General features: G+C 52.6%; 1 protein-coding gene and 1 pseudogene across 2 annotated transcripts in view; one reads left to right on the top strand and one right to left on the bottom strand.

Moving 5' to 3' along the window:
• LOC309646191 (small ribosomal subunit protein eS24 pseudogene) overlaps window positions 1–20,395 on the bottom strand; it is a 143,199-nt pseudogene that overhangs the window by 82,060 nt on the left and 40,744 nt on the right. The gene's annotated exons all lie outside the window — the stretch shown is intronic.
• Window positions 2,871–20,295, top strand: BPIFB6 (BPI fold containing family B member 6; the record flags this gene model as incomplete). Its single annotated transcript, XM_082432088.1, is given in 16 exon segments — window positions 2,871–2,952; window positions 3,036–3,122; window positions 4,370–4,469; window positions 5,557–5,661; window positions 6,149–6,298; window positions 6,457–6,520; window positions 6,983–7,043; window positions 7,832–7,834; window positions 7,837–7,922; window positions 8,697–8,870; window positions 10,016–10,069; window positions 10,433–10,606; window positions 11,394–11,461; window positions 12,749–12,794; window positions 13,609–13,672; window positions 14,086–20,295. Coding segments are annotated over 16 exon segments (1,488 nt in total). The 3' UTR covers window positions 14,256–20,295.

The following is a 20,395-nucleotide window of genomic DNA, read 5'->3' as shown; positions in this document are numbered from 1 at the left end:
GGGGGCCCAGTCGGGATGGTCCTAGGCCTTTGCACTCGCCAACTCCCCAGGTGAAACCCCATCCCCTGTCTTGCAGAGCTGGCTCTGCTCAGCCCTCAGGCATCAGCTCCAACATCCCCTGCTCCAGGGGTCTTCTGCTCTGAAGATAACCCTGCTCTTCCCTCCATGCCCCACCCCCCAGTTCACTGGCTTCCACCACCCTCAGGTCCCCAGGACTGACCAGGCTCTTGCAGAGTGCCCATCTCCCCCATAGGCTCCAGGAGCCCTCTCGGGATAGGAACCCCGACTGCCTTGCTCACCACGGCATCCCTAGCACCTGCACAGGCCTGGCACACAGTGGGTCCTCAATAAACGTTTGTGAAAGGAATGGATGAGTGCCAGCTGTGTGTCCAGACATATGGGAGGCTCTGAGTCTAGGGGAGGGGAAGTTTGAGCCCCAGTGCCCGCTCCGGCCACCGCATCCCCTCCCCAGGGCCTGCCCCGGTGCAGGCACCTGGGATCTCCAGCCACCCTCCTCCTCTGCGCTATTTACACTGGAACAAACTGAATCATCACGTGAGCATCGGGGCTCCTGTTCTTTCGGAGTCTAGATAATTATCTGGGCCTTATTAAACCCTTAATTATCTAAGCAGCTAATCAAGCTCCCAACTATAAGGGCTTCCTTGTCCCAGGATGGGGAGGCAGGGGCCAGTCATCGGCAGGACGTCCCAGGCTCGGCAAGGTAAGGACAGGCTCTACCTGTGGAACTCTCCCCAGATAATGTCTAATTCAGCCCTGTCATTTTATAGATGAAAACACTGAGGCTCAGAGAGGGCAAGGGACTTGCCTGAGGTCACACAGCAACTGGGTGGCAGGGACAGGGCTTGGATCTATGTCCTGACCCCTGCCCAGTGCTCCTCACCTGACAGGAAGCCACTGGACATCGCAATCCTCAGATGCTGCAGGACTTGGGCCGGATCAAGGAGACAGCGGATCTGAGGCTCCTCCTTGGGCTCCATCTGAGGCTGACGGGAGACAAGGGAGGGTCTGCTTTGCAGGAGCTCAGAGCTGAGCTGAGGCAATGGCGGGGGGTGGTGGTGGTGGTGGTAGGGGGCATCTAGGAGCACTTGCTAAGCGGAGAGAGAGAGGAAGGACTCCAGATGGAGGAAACTGTGAACAGAGGGTGGGGGTGGAGCAGCAGGAAACACTTGTCTTGGGGTGGGATGGATTAGCTACACACTCAGGTTCAAACCATGGTTTTTGAGACTGGGAGTGATTGGAGGTGGAGGGGAGGCTTCCTGCTGGAGGATGCAAGGGCTGAAATTAGGACTTGAGGGATAAGCATGTCGATGTGGCTGGAGAGAGGGCATTGTAAGAGGGAGGGACAGCTTAGGCAAAAGCACAAGCACACTCAGAAACAAAACCCTGGCATTGACCGTTTGTCCCAGAAACATCCACACGATCGTGTACCCCAAGCCACTTATTATTGTAAGAGGGCAAAGGATCCTGCTCCAAGTGGCCTTGACAGCTGACATCAGTTCTGGCCTGGGAATGGGGGAACTGGGGTGGCGCTCAGTCCTGGGGCTCCATCTCCCCACCTGGGAGACAGGGCGGGGCTGGAGACCTTTACCCAGCCCCTTCCAGCTCTGCCGCTTGCACTGAGCCCCACGGTCCCTCACAGGATGAACTTCAGAGATTTGGCACTGGGTGTGCTGTGCCCGGCATTCCCATGGCACACGTGTGTGTGTTCACAGGGGTAGAAGAAAAACCACGACTGATTATTTTCAAGCCCAGATAGATATTTAAAAATTGAATGGGACGAGAGACAAATAGATCACGTTTTCACTTAGCAAATATTGATTGTAGGCCCGAAGGTCTCCTTGGGTTTTTATGTGCTGGCTGCTTCTCATTCTTTAGATCTCAGCCTAAATATTTCCTCTCTAGAGAGTCCTTCCCTAATCCTCCCTCTGCCCCCCATACACACTGTACCCCATTCCATTGCTTCTCTTTAAGGTTCAGGAGGAACAGGACTATCTCTGCTGTGTGTACCTTGTAGCCTGGCCTGCCTGGCACATAGTAGGTACTCAGTCAATTCGAGTTGAGTGAATGAATGCATGCAGGCAGGCATAGGCTGGGACTAAAAAGATGGGCCCCCAGTAGACACCCGCTTCTGTTTGCGGATCGGTGGAGCCCTCAGTGGCCGAGCCTGCTGTCAGCAGGAGATCATCTGGAACTCTTCCTCTCTGGTGACACAGGCCACCCCCCTTGATTCTTTTCAGCCACAGCTCAGCCCTGAAATAAACACTTGACCTCTGGTTGGGGGAATTTCAGGTCTTGGCAAGTAGTCAGTAGGAGGAAGGGGTGTCTGGGGGCCCAGGGGTGGGATGGTGCTTTCCTGGGAATGTTGAAGGATCTGGTGTGGGAGGTCGTTATTCGATTCTCTACTCACCGGCTGTGAGACCTTAGGTCTGGCCCAAACTGTGTCTCAGTTTCCTTATTGGTGAGGCGATGTCTCAAGGGGCCTTAAGGGGCTGTGAGCTGAGATTTCTGGAAGTGAGGCTGAGCTGGAGAAGGTGGGGGATGCCACTGGCTGTTGTGTCATTGTTGGGGGAGCAGAGGGTTCCCCCATTCCCACACTGCAGTGGGAGTTCCCAAGTCAGGACCAGGTTGGAATCCCCTCTGTGGCCCCAGCACTGCCCTCTGAGCCACACCTGAACTCATGAAAAATTGCAGCTAAACCTCTCACCAACCCCATCATGCAGGCTGATCAGAATGCATCACGCTCACAGACGAGGAGACTGAGGCTTAGCGGGGAAAGTGACCTGCTCGGGTGACTCCAGAGGCCTTGTATTTAATCTGGACACTCTTGGGCCCTTCTGGAGGAGGCAGTCATGAGGGTTGCTGAACTGTCTGGCGTCCAAAGGCTCCTGGACATCCGAGATCATCCAGGGGGCTCGGTCTGCTCTGGAGCATGTGAGGTCCCCAGGGGAACCAGCGCCTGCTGGGCTGCACCCAATTCAGGCCCCGTAGCACAGGTGGAGCCGGGCTGTGAATCCTGTGTCTGGTGCTCTGCGGCCCGCTGACCCCCGCACGAGGGGACCCTGGGGCTCTGCTGCAGTTGGGCATGGACGTCATGAATCGTGGTGAGCTGGTGCTGGGTGTGGGGCGGGTTGGGGGAAGGGTACGGGGGAGGTATGGGACTTGGGGTAGGGGGTCAGTAGTGACTGCTCGTGTTCGCATAGACCTGAGTATTTTGTGATCCTCAACATAAACTTAAAAGCAACATGTTATTCTTCCATTTTACAGAGGCCCAGAGAAAACAGGGTAACTTGCCCAAGGTCCCCCCACAAGTTGGAGGTAGAGCTGGAAATCCTACTTCCCTGGATCCTCTCTTTGGCCCTCATGGCAGGGGTTGGTGTCCACAAGTGGGCTGACGTGAGCCAAATCCCAGCTCTGCCAACAATTTACTGTGTGACCTTAGGCAAGTCACTTACCCTCTCTGTGCTGCCGTTTGCTCATCTGCAGATGTAAAGAAATGTAGAATAGGGTGAACCATCCTTTTTGGGCAGGATTAGATGAAATATGAGATTGAAAGGCCCTGGGGGCACTTTACTAAGAGGTATTTTCCACCCCTAGCTCTGTGACCCCCAGGGAAGTCACATCCAGGTGCAAAGGGCAAATGACAGTTCATCAGCTCAGGATTTGTCTCCTCTCTGGGAACTAGCCTGTGACCATTATGGAGTGTTTCTGGCACCGTGTCATTTGGGCTTGGGGCCTCCAGGCCTGGGGAATCAGAATGTCTTGGCTTCAGGCCCCAAATCTTCCCCTTAACAAGCTCCCAGTTGAATTCCCTTACCACCCAGGTTTGAGAGTGGCTGGGCCACAGGATAAAGTCGACACTGTAGCTTGGGTTTCAAGTCCTCCATGATGTGCCGCCTGAAACTGCTCCAGTTTCCCTGTCCTGTCCCTCCCCCCTCCAGCCACGCTGTATTTCTCACTCCTCCCTCACCATGCCACCTCCTTCCCCCCTTCCCCACCTTTGCACTTGCTGGCCCCTCTGCCCTGAGTGGCCTCCTTTACCCCTTTGCTTCCTGGTGAAAATTCCTATTCCTCCCTCTAGGACCAACTGGCATGTCACCTCCTCCTGGAAGCCTTCCCCAGTTCTTCCTTTCCTGGCCCAAACCCTTCATGTGGTTCTTCCAGCTGCCTGTGCTTATTATGGCTCTCATCACTCATTACTGTCATTGCTGGTGACTCTGTCTCCCCTGTGAGGCTGGAAGAGGGCAGGGGCTGGGCATGACTCATCACTGGGATGACCAAGAGGCTGGCCCAGGTCAGGGAAGCAGTGAGGAGTCCAGCTGAGGGTCTCTCCCACCCTCCCCCTATCCAGAGGTCCAGAATGCCATGGATGAGAGCCATATCCTGGAGAAGGTGGCAGCTGAGGCAGGCAAAAAACTCCCAGGCATGAAACCCATCAAAGGCATCACTGAGTGAGCAGGGGAGGGGCTTTGGGGGCAGGGGATGGCTGTTAGGGCAGAGGGTGTTAGGTAATGCTGTGCCTAGGATCTGAGTGGGAGAGGTGGTGCAGGGCATGGGGCCTCCTCCTGGCCTTGCTGCTGGCTTGCTGTGTGACCTTGGGCAGGTCACTGCTCCTGACTGGGCCTCAGTCCCCTCAGTCATCCACTGGGACAATTCTAGTCCTGTTGTGAGCAGAGCCAATGGGAGGAGGAAGTGAGTTTGGAAAGTCAAACTCCAACTCCCTGCATGCAGCAGGAACTCACTGAATATACATGAAATTGAATGAAAAATCCTCCAGTGGCAGAATGGAAACAATCATCTAATGACTGGGGCAAACTGGTTTCATTGCAAGTGTCAGATGGGATTGATTGGTAGGGGCTGCCTGGAATGATGTACTGGGGAGGGTTCTGAGGCACCTTCTGGACTTAGCAGGAAATAGGACTGTGATCAATTAGCAATGTCTGCCAAGAGCTCAGGATGGGCAGGTGAGGTAGATGTGCCACAACTTTGTTATACTGGATCTTGACTGGTGGTTTTCAACCAGGGGTGATTTTGTCTCCGGGGGACATTTGGCAATGCCTGGAGACATTTTTGGTTGTCACAACTTGTGGAGTGGGGAAGAGGGAGTGCATCTAGTGCCTCTAGTGGGCAGAGGCCAGGGATGCTATGAAACATCCTGCAATGCACAGGACAGCCCATAGCACAGAATGATCCCGCCCAAAATGTCAATAGCATTTGACAGGGTCGAGAAACCCTGATCTAAGCAAACCCCTCCTTTTTGCCAGTGGGGAAACTGAGGCCCACAGCAGGGAAGGGAACTGTCCAAGGTCACAAATTAAGCCACATCTCATCTCACACATGATGAGAGCTTTTTGTGTACAAATTGGTTCATGTCCAGCCTTTTGTCTGCATTTCATGACAGCCCCAGAGGTAGGTTTATCCCTGTGACATGGGGTGGGGGATTTACCCAAGGCCTCCCAGCAAAGCGGTGGAGGAGTGGGTTGAGGGCCTGGGTCTCACCTGTCCAGTTCTCATTGCTTGGATGTCTGCCCCTCACAGTCTGAATGTAAAGGATGTACAGATACCAGTCATCACACTGAGCTTCCTACCTGGGGTGGGCATCTTCCAGTGTGTGTCCACGGGCATGATCATCACTGGCAAGAGGTGAGTATGGTGGGGAGGTAAGAAGGAAAGGACAACAACTTCTTTGTCTCGACCTTACATGCACATTTATTGAGTACCTACTGTGTACCATCTGGGTGCTGTGGTCTGAGATGATGCAAACTTGGTTCCTAGCTTTGATGGGAAATGGATCTGAGCACAGATGATCACAGACTGGCCAGGGACTGGCCTGGGACAGAAGAAACATTAGCAGAGTGCAGGGGGTGGAGATTAGAAAACACCTTTGGGAAATGATGACAGCTGGGCAGAGCAGGGTTTTGAAGGATGTGTAGGAGTTCACCAAAGCAAAAGGGGAGAGGAAAGCCTAGTCATATGACCTTGGGTAGGTCCCATCCCTCTTTCTGTCCTGTGGCGTCATCCCCCACCATTTCCCTCTCTCAGAGCTGCTGAGATTGTGAGCAAAGAGGTGACAAGGATAGTGGCCACAGTGGCAGTGACCCCCATGATACCTGCCTGCCCCCTCCTCCAGCTTCATGGGTGGGAACATGGATATCATCGTGGTCCTGAACATCACAGCCACCAATCGGCTTCTGCAGGATGAGGAGACGGGCCTCCCCATGTTCAAGAGCGAGGGCTGTGAGGTCATCCTTGTCAGCGCGAAGATGAACTTGCCTAGCCAGTGAGGGCCCTGCAGCTGGGACGGAAGGCTGGGTTCACCTTGCCAGCCCAGCCCAGCATCCCACTTCCTGAGCCACTGAACTGCCTTAGCCATGTCCTTGCATGTCCCGTGCCTAACTTTCTGCCATCTGTGCCCCTGTCCCTGCCCTCTGTGTCCAGCATGCTGCCCAAGGTGGTCAACAAGTTCCTGGACAGCACCTTACACAAAGTCCTTCCTGGCCTGGTGAGTGCCCAGAGCAAGCCTCCGCCCCTCATCTGCAGCAGTGCTTAGACCAGGGCTGGCAAGCGCATTTCATCTCGGGTGCTGACCCTGACTGACCGCTGGTGGCTGAGGATTCTGAGACTGTGGCTGGCTCGGTGGGAGAAAGTACGGTGATCAGCTAGTGATGTCTTCCGTGAGACGGGGAGGAGAAAACGGCAGCCTGCACAGCACAGCTTGCCAACCCCGCTGAGAGCACCAGCCCCCGGGGAATGAGTCCTCACTGATCTTGCAGGCTACGGTCAGGAGAGCTGGATTCTAGCCCAGACTCTGCCACTGACTTCCTGCGGGACTATGGCCTTGGTTTCTGTCCCTGTCCGGGTCCCTCCAGGGCTCTTCAGACTCCCCATGGAGTAACATTCAGCTGTGAGGAGTGAGACCTTCCACGCAGGGACCCCCTCAGCTCAGTGCCTTCTCTTCTTCCAGATGTGTCCAGCCATTGATGCGGTCCTGGTGTATGTGAACAAGAAGTGGGCCAACCTGAATGGTGAGCAGCTAGCCATAACTTGCTCCTGCGTGGGGATAGCAGGATGGCTGGACTTTGATGCCCCACTGCCCATTCAAGTGCCTGCTCCCAGCCCAGCCTTGGGACTAGAGGAGGTCTGAGGTCATGGAGTCCGCCCAGCCCCCTCACTGGCCAGATGGGGCACCTGAGACCCTGAGGGACTCTGGGGTTCTTGCCTCTCAGCCTTCCATCCAATGTTCTATCCATCACCCCCCAGATTCCAAGGACAGCAGCCTTTGTGGGCTCATCCACAAACCTGGCACCACAAATAGTAATCCCAATAGTAACCCCACTCTTTCCTTTGCCAAGGGGATCCCTGCATCTCAGGGTCCACAGGGCTCCCCAGGGTGGGGGAGAGGGAAGTCCAATGGCTGGGACTGAGGAAAACTGGTTCATGTGCCCAGCAGCGTGGCCTGGGACATCACCTCGCTCCCCCAAGCCTCAGTCTGTGCATCTGTAAAATAGAGCCAATAATCCTGACCCTGCCAATCTGTTGTGAGAACTGAGCTGGACAACCCTTGGTGAACGTTCAAGCTCTGTGCCTGCAGAGTGATGTGAGGGGGCGTGATTTTCTAGGCCAGGCACCATTGCTTCCATTCTGCAGGTAAAACTACTGAGGCCCAGAGATGCTAAGCAATTTGCCTTGTGTCACACAAAGGGCCAGGGGTCCTGGCGCCCAGGCCAGGTTCAGGTGGCAGCTGGTCGGTGCAGGCTTCTCTAGGCTGCCCCTGGGCTGGTGCCTCTCTGAGTGAACCTTCTTCTTTGCACAGCCCCCTGCCCATGGGCCAGATGGGCACCGTCAGATATGTCCTGGCGTCCATACCGACCACCACTGCCAGCCATATTCAAGTGGACTTCAGTGTAAGCTAGGGGGCACCAGCAGGCGGCTGTCTCACTGGCCTGAGGGGTGGGGGCTGCTTCCACCAGGGCAGGCAGCTGGGCTGGGACTGTGGAGGGTGGGAGGGCCCTCTCCCTCTTTCTGTCTCAACATGAACCCCGAGTCCTGAGCTGATTTCCGGAATGACTGACCCCACACCCACGCCTTCTCCCAAGGCTGCCTGCTTCTCCTGATGAGTGGCTTGCCCAGTTGTACCCTGTCATTGTACAGATGAGAGCACCGGGCCCAAGAGGGAGGCAGGATTTGGCTAGGGCCTCCCGTGAGGTCCTGGTCATCACCCAGGACTCCAGAGCCCCGGTGACTAGGTGAATGCATCTTCCAGGAATGGGAAGAAAAATCCCAAGCAGTCATCTCCCTATGAAGTCTTCCTCCAGCGTGGTTCCTACAGGCCCCATGTTGTTTTCCGTTTACCTCTTTCTCCTGAGAATAAAACAGGGAACAGGTTCTGTATAAATGAGGGCTCTAACCCTCGTTAGAGGGTTAACTGAGGTTACTTACACAATCCTAGGAGGAACCGCCAGTGGTTTAGTGACTGACTCCCTTATCCTCTTGGGCCTCAGTCTACCTACCTGCACACTGGGAGAGTTGAGCCACTACAGCCTGCTCTGGCTCCACCATCTTATGACTTGCTGACTTGGGGCTGATTTGAGCACCATTTGTTTGGAGATCTGAGACTTGCCCTCAGCCACAGTCCTTCATGGCCAAGGCTGAGTGTCTCTCCCCTGGCTGTCCCACAGCCTGTGGTGCAGCAGCAAAAGGGCAACACCATCCAGCTTGCTGATGCCAGGGAGGCCGAGTTCCCCGAGGACTATGCCGAAGGCGCCTCACAGCTGCTGCTCTCAGCCACCCTCCTCACAGCAGAGCTTGCTCTTCTGCAGAAGTCCTTTGACGTGAATGTCCAGGAAATGACGGTGAGCTGCCCAGTGGCCACACCGCCCACCTCTGCATCTGCCCCCTGTAATGACAGCCCCTGGCCAGAACACGCATTCTGAGAATTATCCTGGGGTGTGGGTAATGCTAGAACTGGGAGGGGCCAGGACTGATTTGAGTTTCCATCATCATTTCACCCCACCATCCACCATCTCTCTGTCCATGTAACCACCGTCTATTCATCCATCCATTCAATTGTCCATACAACCAGGTATTTATCCATCAACCTACAACTCTCATGCATTGGCCATCCAGCCACCTTCTTTATATCCAGTCTATCTCGCTACTATGTATTCATGTCTTAGACTCTATCCTTCCAGCTAGCACCCACCCAACACTTCATACCATCCACACCTAGAACAGGGCCTGATATTACTGAATGATTGAATCTATGCATCTGTCATTTACCACCCAAAAACCCAGATACCCACCCATCTACCCATCCAACTCTCCATTATCCATCCTCCTACTCATCTGCTCATCCATCCAACCATTCATCCATCCATCCATCCATCCATTCATTCACTCCCCACTGATCCCTTTATTCATCCTCTCATCCATTTACCCACCATCCATCCATGTACCTTCACATCCATCCTCCCACCCATCAATCCATTCATCATCCATTCTCTCATCCATTTATCAGGCCATTCCACCATCTTTCCATCCACCCATCCTCCCATCCATTATTCTTTTCATCCCTCCACCCACCCATCCACCTGCCCATCTATCCATTATTCATTCTCCTACACAAACACTCATGCATCCCACCCATCCATTCAGCCACTCATCTGTTTATCCATTTTCCGCATCCATCTAGCTATCCATGAATCCATTCACCCACCGCCTCTGATCCATTGCATCCACCCGTTCTCCCATCTATCTATCTGCTTTTTCATCAAACAAAATTTTCTCAACTTGTGATCTTGTACTCAAAACTGTGGGCATTGGAATGTATGAGCCACAGTCTGGGCTACCCAGGAGCTCATTATCTATTTAATCAAAGAGTGACAACTGTTTTGATGAAGGAATCTCAGAGGGCATGCCTTATTGTGTCAGAGGAGAGGTTTGTTAGGATGGCTCAGGGAAGCCTTCAGTAATCCTAACCTTGACTTTTATTTGGTAGATTGGCGAGCTGCCCCCACAAACCACTGAGACACTGGCTGGCTTCATCCCTGAAGTGAGTGACCCAACTACCCATGATCACCATGCCTGCCCTGCCATGTTCCCCAGGCAAAGGGACAAGGGATTTTTGAGTACTGTGTCTCCCTTGTCCAGTGTGGAATCATCCCAGCTTCTCCATAAAGTACTCTTTGGGCCCCGCACAGAAACAGCCCAGCTTTTGTGCATTGTACTTTCTGTGTCCAATATAGAAATAGCTAGATTGTCTGTTTTGTTTCTTTTATTTCCTGATAGACACATCCCAGCCTTTGCATATCGTGCTTCCAAGGTAGAAATCACCTATTTCATTATGAACTCCTGGTTTCAACTGAAGCCACCAGTCTGAGGTTTGGCCCTGAGGGGAGTTTCCTGGTTTCTATAGATGGCCAAGGCCTATCCCAAGCCGAAACCCCTGGTGACCCAGATCAGGATAAACAAGCCCCCCAAGGTCACTATGAAGACAGGCAAGAGCCTGCTGCAGCTCCATGGCACCCTGGAGACGTTTGCTCCTCTGCTGCGGGGCAAGGCTCCTGTATCCCTCTTTCTCCTGGAAATTGTGAGTGGAATCTGTTTCCCAGTTTGGCCCAATCTCATGTATATTCGAGGCTGGAGGGTAGGCTTTTAGCTCATAGTCAAGCAATGGATTGAAGGGTTCTTAGTTAATCTCAATTGTGTGATCCTAACCTCCCGGGCACTGTCACCTGCTGTCTGATTTTTGGCTCTGCAATTGAAACTTTGAATGACTAGAAAGATCAACAAAAGAATGGTCAAAAGTTTAGTCCTTCCTTTCTTTCTCCTCCCTCCCTCCCTCCCGCCCACCCCCCTCCTTCCCTTCTGCTTCTCTTCCTCCCGCCAACATTCATTAGCATCTATAAGGGCAGTGAAAGCTCACTCAGGGAACTATGGGAGTCTAGAGAGATCCTCAATCTAGTTTGAGGAAATCCAGAGGACTTCCTAGAGGAGGTGATGCCTGAGCTATGTTTTGAAAGTTGAGCAGGAGCTGGCCAGGGAAAGGATTGATGTTGGGGAAGCTGATGATGGAGGGCACTCCAGATAGAGTCGCAGGATGTAACCTGGAGCAATAACATGTTGTGTTCAGGCACCTACAAACATGCCAGGATTTTTGATAGTGCTATCCTGGGCTAGGTACAGGGAAGATGAGGACCCTGGGCTGGGCACATGGGGGGACTGCTGGATTCAGTTCCTGAGGGTGGGAGGGGCAGAGAGGAAGACTCCTGCTTTGTCTTGGCAGTGGTGGTGGTCTTGGGAAGGTGGTAGAGCCCCTGGTTTTACCAGCCCTGATGGGGGACCCACTGCCTTCTCTCTGCTTCCCCCCATATCAGCACTTCAACCTGAAAATCCAGTACTCAGTTCGTGAGGACTGGCTGCAGATGGCCACCTCTCTGGACATGTAGGAGTCTGCTGCACTACCAACACCACTTGGTTTCCTGCTCTAGGACCTCCCTCTGATCCATCCAGCACAGCCCACACCGCCAGGCTGCTCAGGTCACTATCCCTGTTCTAGAACCCTCAATGGCTCCCAAGAGTCTGCACGATCTTTTGTCAAATCTTAGCCTGGCACTCTAGGCCCTTCTTAAATTCTCCCACCACTGCTCCCACTATTCCACTAGCCTCTTGGAGAGTGAATCTGATTGTAAGCCCATGTCCCCTTTGCATTAATAGGCTTTACCTATGCCATCCAAATGCCACCTGCCTGTCATCGCCCACCTCAAATACGACCTCTTCCAGGAAGCCTTTCTTTATACCAATAACAGTTAACATTTATAGTTGCAAGAGACAATTCCGACTTTAACTGGCTTAAGCCCAAAAGGGAATCTTTTTGACTCACATAATTAAAATCTCTAGGGGTAGATCTCCCCTTTCAGGCATGGCTGGACCTAGGTGCACAAAATTCTCACAATCTGTCCCCCTCCTCCCTTGGCCTTTGCTGTCCACTTTATCGGACAGTCTCAGGCAGCCTCTCCCCAGCTGGTGGCTAAGCGACCCCAACAAGAAGAGAGGCCTCTTGTTTAATAGTTCTAACAAAATCCCAAAGGCTGCTTCTCATTGGTCTATCATGGATCACATGACCAACTCTAAGCTAATCACTGTGACTCTAAAGATGGAATGCTCTGATTGGCCAGGCCTGGGTCATGTCCTCACCCTGGGAGCTCTGGGTTCTGCCCCACTTTAACGCCTTGGATTGAGAGTGGAAAATGGAGGGTCTGTTACTGGAATAGAGAATAGATGTTGGGAAGATAGAACCACCAGATGACCATCACATGGCCTGTTCTGGTGCCAAGATGTATTAGTGGCCACCAGAGACTGTGCAAGGGAGGGGGCCGTGTGAGGGGCCCCAGTTCTGTGTCCTGCAAAAATCTGGGACTGGCTAGTTGAGCTACAAACCTCTGCATATCTGGCCTTGGGCAGGAGCAATAGACAGGGCTGGGGTGCCAGAGGGAGTCAGGACCAATGAGAGGAGGCAGTGGTTTGAGCTGGGGGAAACAAAATGGGCTGTAATGAAAGGTGTAAGTGGTAGCAGGTAGCATGTAGACAGACTTAGGAGCACCTGGGATAAGGCTGTAGAGGGGACTTCTGCAACAGGGAGGGGTTGGGGGTGTTTGAGATCCCTTTTCTCCAGGGCCAGGGGAATGGCTCTGACTGCCCTTCCCCCTCCTTGTTTCCCTCTCTTCTGCAGATTACTGAGCCTGTCCCGGGGGTCCTCATTGATTGGTGCCTTCAACGTAAGTGTCCCGAGTACTTCTGCCTGGTCTGGCTTAAAAGCAAGAAACTGGGCCTGTTTTTCCTTGGGACTGTGGGGAAGGGCTCTGAAATGGAGGCAGAGAGAATAGAGTAGGTCATCGCGGGCCTTGGGGCTCCTGACTGACTGTGTGACCTTGGGAAAATCGTTTAGCCTCTCTGAGTCTCTGTTCTCTCTTCTGGATAGAACCTGGACATCTCCCTAGATTGATTTTAAAAGCATTGTCATGCATAGCAGCAACCTGAGCTGGCTCGGTTGGCCCAGCTGCTATTTTTATTAGTCTCTGTAGCCTCAGGGCCCAACACAGAACCTGACAGAGTAGGCGCTAATAAGAATCATAATCACAGCAAGAGCGGCAACACTACTTGCTGAGCACTTACTCTGTGCGTTATCCAAACCCACTGAATCCTCCCGGAAACTGTGAGTAGGTGCTATTATATTTCTCTTTCACAGATGGGGTAACTGAGGAACAGAGAGGCAGTGAATGAATCACTCATCAAAGCTACTGAGTTTTCTGTAGGATCAGGGGTAGGTCCACAGGCCACCCAGTGTCTCCTGAATTCCTCCATGCCTTCACTGTGACCTAAGGCCCACGTGTCACCTGAACAGGGGCTAAGCAGAGGTGAAGGGCATCAGCCTACAGTCTAACAGTCAGACGCAGTTCTGATGCAGTTTGATGTCTCTAATATTCATTCCTGTGGTCCCCGAACCCAGCTAGAGTGAGGGCTGAAAAGATCTGTTGAATTTAATTGAGTGATGGCATGAGGGTGTTTTCTCTCTTTCTCTCTCTCCCCCAGGAGAAGGCATTGACTGGCTTCATCACTGATTTTCTCCAAGAAGCCTACATCCCAGCCATCAATGGTGAGGGCTCCAGCAGGCTTTGATTTTGCTGGTGCCAAGAAGCACTCTGAGCAGGAAGGGATGCCACCTGGGTGGTCTCAAAGCCCCTCCATTGGCCCCAGATGAGGGAACCTAAAAGGGAGTGGATAGTCATTGCCGAATCTTTGAGGCTGATGTCATCTTAATGTCACTTACCTGGGGACAAAGGCCCCTCCCACAACTTGGACTCTGACCCTTGACCACACACCATGCATCAGATCTTGACCCAGACCTGGGATGCAAGTACATGGTGATCCAGTGATGTTCTCTAGGCCTGCGCAGCTGGCAGACATCCTGAATCGATCACTGCACTATTTCCCACTACTCTGCTCCAGGCAGTCACTCAATCAGCTGCAGAGCAGGCAGGCTGAAATGACTCTTCCTGTATTTCTCAGATGTGCTCCAAGTTGGGCTCCCACTTCCAGACTTCCTGGACATGAATTACAACCTGGTAGAGCTGGACATAGCAGAGGTGAGGAAAGGAGCTGGGGAAGGCCATGTTCGCCAATACTTTTGGCCAATGAGCAAAAGCCTGCCTCTCTCAATCTGGAGAGAGTTGGGCTGAGGAGGGCAGCGGCATCAGTACAATCCTGCCAATCCCTTGGGCAAGACCCTTCCTCTCAGAACCTGGGCCCTCCTTGGCCAGGGATCCCCAGGAGGAAAAGTAAATTCTGCTACTCTCCTTCTCTGCCACCTGGGGCAAATTGCTTCCTCTTTCTCTATGCTTCAATTTTTCTGTTGCCTAAAACGGGGATAATAATATGGTATCCACGTCAGAGAGCTGTTGTGATGATTCATTGAGATAATTCACCTAAAGGCATACAGTACATATTAGCTTTGCTTTGCACATCAAGCATTGCACTCGGAACATTGAATGGACATTTTTCTCATTTGATTGCTCCACTCTGGGAGGTAGGGGAGGCTTCTCCCCACTTGACTGTTGAGAAAGTCGAGGCTCAGAGACGTGAAGGGTCATAAGGCCAGTCAAGTTCATCCTTTGTTCTTAAACACCACGCTGATTTCATTTCCTGACCACACCCCAGTCCATCCCATCCTGTGTCTGGGTGGCCCCGTCAGTGTTCCCTGCACTACCACCTGGACCTCTGTCTCCTGCCAGAATGCCCTGCTGCTGGACTTGAAGCTGGACTGACCGCGGCAGGATTTGCCTGCCAGCTGCCCCACCACCAACCGGCTGCACCCAGTGGAGGAGCCCAGCTGGAGCTCGGTGGGTCTGGCCCCCTATCACCGGGGCTGCTTCCCTTGGTGAGGAGTGAGCAGGGCGGGACTGGGCTGGGGGCTTGGCAATAAACAGGAGAAAGGCCCTTACGAACGTCTGACGTTTTGACCTCTTTGTTTGTAGCAAATCGACGTGTGTTTTTTCTTCCCCTTCGGTGGGTTTTGGGATCTAGGAGCAGGTTGGGGTCTGAAGGGCAGGCTTGAGCATATATTGAGTACCTGCTGAATGCCATGCTCAGGGCTTTACTTGTACCATCTCATTTAATCCATGCAATAACCCTATGAGGGGAGGGTGACCATTGCCATCCCCACTTTACAGAGAGGGAGTTGAGGCCCAGGGATGTCCACTCCCTTGCCCATGGTTACACAGTTTAACAAGCTCTTCTCACCCCACCTTAGCTGCTTGCCCCCAAATCTTGGTAACTTGAGGACGGCCCTATTCACAAGGAGCCTGTAGAAGGCCTGGTGCGCTCCCTGGTGTTCTCCCTGCATCACCTCCTTTAATCCTCCCAACAGTTGAGGGAGATAAGCACTGTCCCCATCTCACAGATGAGGAGGCTGAGGCTCAGAGAGGTGGAACCCAGCAATTCAGGGGACAGAGCTGGGATCGGAATTCAAGCTCTGGAGCCAGTCGGCCTGGGTTCAACTCCTGGCCCTGCCTCCTTGCTGCTGTGTGCCCTGGGTAAGACACTTACCTCTCTGAACCTCAGTTTCCTCACCTGTAAAATGGGAATGATGACAGTACCAGCCCTGCTCAGCAGGGTTGTCATGAAGGTTAAATGAACCAAATCGTGAAAACTGCTTAGCATGGCACCTGGCACAAAGTAAGTGCTCATGAGCGAGCACCAGTGAGTTTGTAAGGCTGAGAGAGATGTGGACAGGTGTGTCTGTGTTGGAGTGTGTGTAACCACTCCAACAGAGACACACCTGTGTGCTGGAGTGTGCATTTTGGAGCACATGTGCATTTTTGGAGCACGTGTCAGGGTATAAATGGCCTCTGGATCATGGCGGCCCAGGGCATCCGTGCAGACACCAGTGTCCAGTTGTGGAGGTTTGTGTGTGAAGAGACCGCTGGTGTCCGTCTACGTCTGCGTGCGTCTGCATGTTACCACGTCACTCACATGTCTTCTGCCCCAAGGGTGTTTCCACGTCTCACAGACGACACTCATGTGAGGATTGGCTCCTGCTGTTTGTCATATCTGCCCCATCACCTCTCCTGGGATTCACACTGGTACTATTCTTCAAATTGACTCTTTTACAAGTAAACGTATGTTTACATATAACTAAGTTAAAAATACAATTTAAAATAAATGTTTTCCAAGTGGACCCTGAAAATCAGTATCATTTGCTAAATGTAAAAAAAAAAAAAAATCCATAACTTTGAAATAAAGTTACATCGGAGCCCCCTATGATCAGCTGGTGCTCCAGCCCTGGAAATTATTGAGATGGTGGCCCCACGTGTCCACGTGTCCTTGTGTTGCTGTGTGCGTCTATCAGAAGGTCTGTGTCTCCATGGGGGTGGGTCTGTGTACCAGCCTGGCCCAGACCCATGTCTCGGAGGAAGGAGGGCCCCTCCCTCGCCTTGGCCCGGGTGCCAGGGCCGTCCCCTCTTCCCTCAGAGTCAGCCCTAATCTCATCACCCATCATCTCCCAGCTCTGGGACAATGGTGGCCTTGAGACTGGCCTGGCAGATACGGATGCCTGGGTTATCCATGGGTGGCTGATGCTTGACCCTAGGCGTGCCAGAGACGCCCCCTCCACTCCCCTAATCCCGTCCTTGGATGTTCACATAGCACACTCATGGCCACCTAAAGCCACACCACCGTCTTTCCCATGCCAGTACACAGATGGAGAAACCAAGGCACAAAGCTTGAGTCAGGAGGACGGGGTTCTTGCCTTGGCCTTGGACAAACCATAGCTCCTCTCTGGACCTCAGTTTTCCCATCTGGGAAATAGGTTGAGTGCTCTGACCTCTAAACTGATTGAGACATTCTTTGAGTGATCAGTTACCCCAGATTTACCCTGGGCAGAAAATGAGAGCTGGGCTGGCAAGGGGAGCCCTGGGCTATGACCCCACCTCCTGGAGAGGCAATGATGGGGGTTCTCTGCCTGTGGGCATTGCTCATCTTCCAAGACTCCCAACCCTGGATGAGTAAGTGGAGGCTCAGAGAAATGAAGCCAGAGCCCAAGGGCACACTTGCATGTGGGGCTGGGACTTGAACCCTGCCTGCCTGAGTTGAAGTCTCCTCCTTGCTTCTTCACACCACATTCAGCAGCGAGATGCATCATCCTTCTTTAAAGAAACGGAGGTCCAGAGAGGGTGTGTGATCAGCTCAAGGTCACAGAGCAAGGAGGGAGCAGAGGCACATCTTTGATCCTGAGCCCACGGCTATCGACCCCCAGAGCCTGCCAGGCAGCCCCCCAGAGAAGCTGAAGACCATACACCATCCCCCACATTTGTGTCTACACCAGTCACCACCTATCCTGCCTTCTCCCTTCCCAGCCCACTCTCAGCTCCAGTACCTACAGGAAGGCCCCCCAGGGATCTTGCCATCGTCTGAATTTCTCAGGCATCTTTGGCAGCCCTTCCTTAATGCCCTAAGGTCCATCTCCTGGATACCTGTCCTCACAAGTGAGGGTGGGCATCTTTAACATCGGCCCATTTTGCAGCTGGGGAAACTGAGGCTTGGAGATAGTGATGATCAGAGTCAGGATTTGGACCCAGGAATTCTGGCTCCAGGGACTTCACTCTAGGAGCTAATATCCAGGGGTACATCTCCTCATCAAGTCCCTCCCCTGCTCTAATCCCTTCTGTGGCTCCACATCACCCAGGGTTCTCAAAAGGGCTGCACATCAGATTGCCCCTGGAGGCTGGTTAAACACGCCAGTTCCTGGGTCCTCCACCCTGGGCCTATTGAGTCAGGGTTGCAGGGTGGGGCCTGGAGAAATGTATTTTCATTCATCCTTCCCATTGGCAGGCCCAATCCCTGACTCGGCCTTGGTGCATGAGGTGGCTTGTAGGTGCCTAGGGAGCTGGCGAGTAGGGGTCTCCTCTGGAGTGGGGTCTGGAAGGAATTGGTGAAGATAAGGCAGGCCAGAAACTAAGTAGCACTTTTCTCCTTTCTGGGGGCTGGGCTGGGCAGGGCAGTGGTTAAGATGATGAGTGTCATTAACACAACATTGTAAATCAAATATATTACAATAAAAAAAAGGTGGTGGGGGGAGATGAACAGTGTCAGAGTCAGATGGGCTGGCTGGACTCTCCTCTGACCTTGGGCAAATGGCTTCCCCTTGGAGACAGAGCCTTGGCTCCTTGAGGGTAAGACAGGGAGTTATGACAGAGCTGACCTTCCTGGTCACCGTGATGACTGTACGGATTCGTACGCATCAGTGCCTTGCAAACAGTAAGCGCTCAATAAATGGCAGGTGATAGCTTTCCTCCCCCCCCTAACAAATGTCTTAAAAATATTGGTGGTACCCAGTGCTGGCGAGGATGCAGAGCAGTTGTGACTCTCAGACGACTGGTGGGTGTGCAAGTGCAGAGGCACTGGGAGAGCCCCGGCGGCTCCTACGAAAACTCTCCAAGCGATGCGCTGCTGGGACCCAGCAACCCCAGTCTCCTGGCTGGCCACCCAAGAGAAGTGAACAATAAACACATGTCCACAAAAACACTCAACACGAATGTTCAGAGCAGCTTTATTCTAATAGCCAACAACTGGAAGGCCTGGGTGCCTCTAGACGAGAGAATGGATAAGCAAACTGGATGTGTTCACACAGTGGAGTAGCATAGAGCAAAGAAGAACAAATCATTGCCTTGCACAACGTGAATGAATTGCATGGACATGGGGTGTGAAGGGGCCATGCACAAAAGAGTGCACATGTGCAATTCCATTTACAGGACCCTCAAGAGCTGACCAAGCTCATGCATTGTGTTAGAGATCAGGACTGAGGGACACAAGGGGGCTTCTGGAGTAGAAGAATTTTGTAAAAATTCTTCAAGCTGTACACTTGGGATCTGGGCTTTATATTTCAATAAAAGGTTTACTTTTTCAAAAAGTTGTGTGGTTGAGTAACCCAGCTCAGTGTCTAAAGTCATAGGCTAAACACTGTATGGTTAGGGGTTCAGAGGTTATGAGGTGAATCACGCAAATACCATCCCTCCTCCCATCTCACCAGGCAGGGCCTCAGGGCCCCATGCAGGAGGCAGATCCACGAGTACCCAGAAACATGGTTACAGCCTTGCATGTCACAGATTCTGACAGAGGGGATCCCAGGAGACTGTGGGATCACAGCCAGCTTGGGAGTCAGGAAGGCTTCCTGGAGGAGGGGATGCCTAGCTAGGACTTGCTGAAGAATTGTAAACAAAAGCCAAAGTCTCTAAGTCCGTATGGTAACCTGCAGGGCCCTGTCACCTCTTCGGCCCCATGGTCCCCACACCCCTTGAACCGCACAGGCCTCTTGGTGTTCCTGGAACACATCACCTCAGGGCCTTTGAACTTGCCCTTCCCTCCATCTGACAGGATTTTCTTCAGGTAACCACCTGGCCCACTCCTTCTCCTCCTGCAGGTCAAAAGTCACACCTGCTCCAATGTAAAGCCTCCCCCCGACCACCATACTGAAAACTACACCCCGTCCCCTGCTTTATTTTTGTCATCAGCCCCTGACTTACTGCATCACAGGCTTACCTGTTCCCTCCAGAGCTGCACTGACCAACATGATGGCCAACAGTCATACAAACAGACTGAGCACTTGAAATGCGCGAGTCCAAGTTTGGTGTCCAGATTTAGTATGAGAAAAAGAGTGTAGGGTACCTATTAAGAATTTTATATTGATTGAATGTTTGGATATATTGGGTTAAATAAACTATACTATTGTTTTTAGATTTTTTTTCCATTTTTAAAATAAATTTGTTTATTTATTTATTTATTTATCTTTGGCTGCATTGGGTCTTCATTGCTGCACGCGGGTTTTCTCTAGCTGCGGCAAGCAGGGGCTACTCTTTGTTGTGGTGCGCGGGCTTCTCATTGTGGTGGCTTCTCTTGCCGTGGAGCACGGGCTCTAGGTGCACAGGCTTCAGTAGTTGTGGCACGCGGGCTCAGTAGTTGTGGCACGCGGGCTCAGTAGTTGTGGTTCACGGGCTCTAGAGCGCAGACTCAGTAGTTGTGGTGCTCAGGCTTAGTTGCTCTGCGGCATGTGGGATCTTCCCGGATCAGGGCTTGAACCCATGTCCCCTGCAATGGCAGGCGGATTCTTAACCACTGCGCCACCAGGGACGTCCTTCTTCCATTTTTGTATTTGAAAATGTTCAAATCCACAGAGGAGTTGAAAGTATAGCAACAGTAAACAGCCACATACTCTTCACGTACAATTTAAACTATACTATTAAAATTAATTCATTTCACAGGGAGAACAGCTCGGTGTTTTGTGACCACCTAGAGGGGTGGGACAGGGAGGGTGGGAGGGAGACGC

Source organism: Balaenoptera physalus, assembly GCF_965194825.1.
Source record: "Balaenoptera physalus genome assembly, chromosome: 16".
Classification (NCBI taxonomy): domain Eukaryota; kingdom Metazoa; phylum Chordata; class Mammalia; order Artiodactyla; family Balaenopteridae; genus Balaenoptera; species Balaenoptera physalus.
Note: the sequence above shows the minus strand (reverse complement) of the source record. Positions and strands in the feature narration are given on the sequence as shown.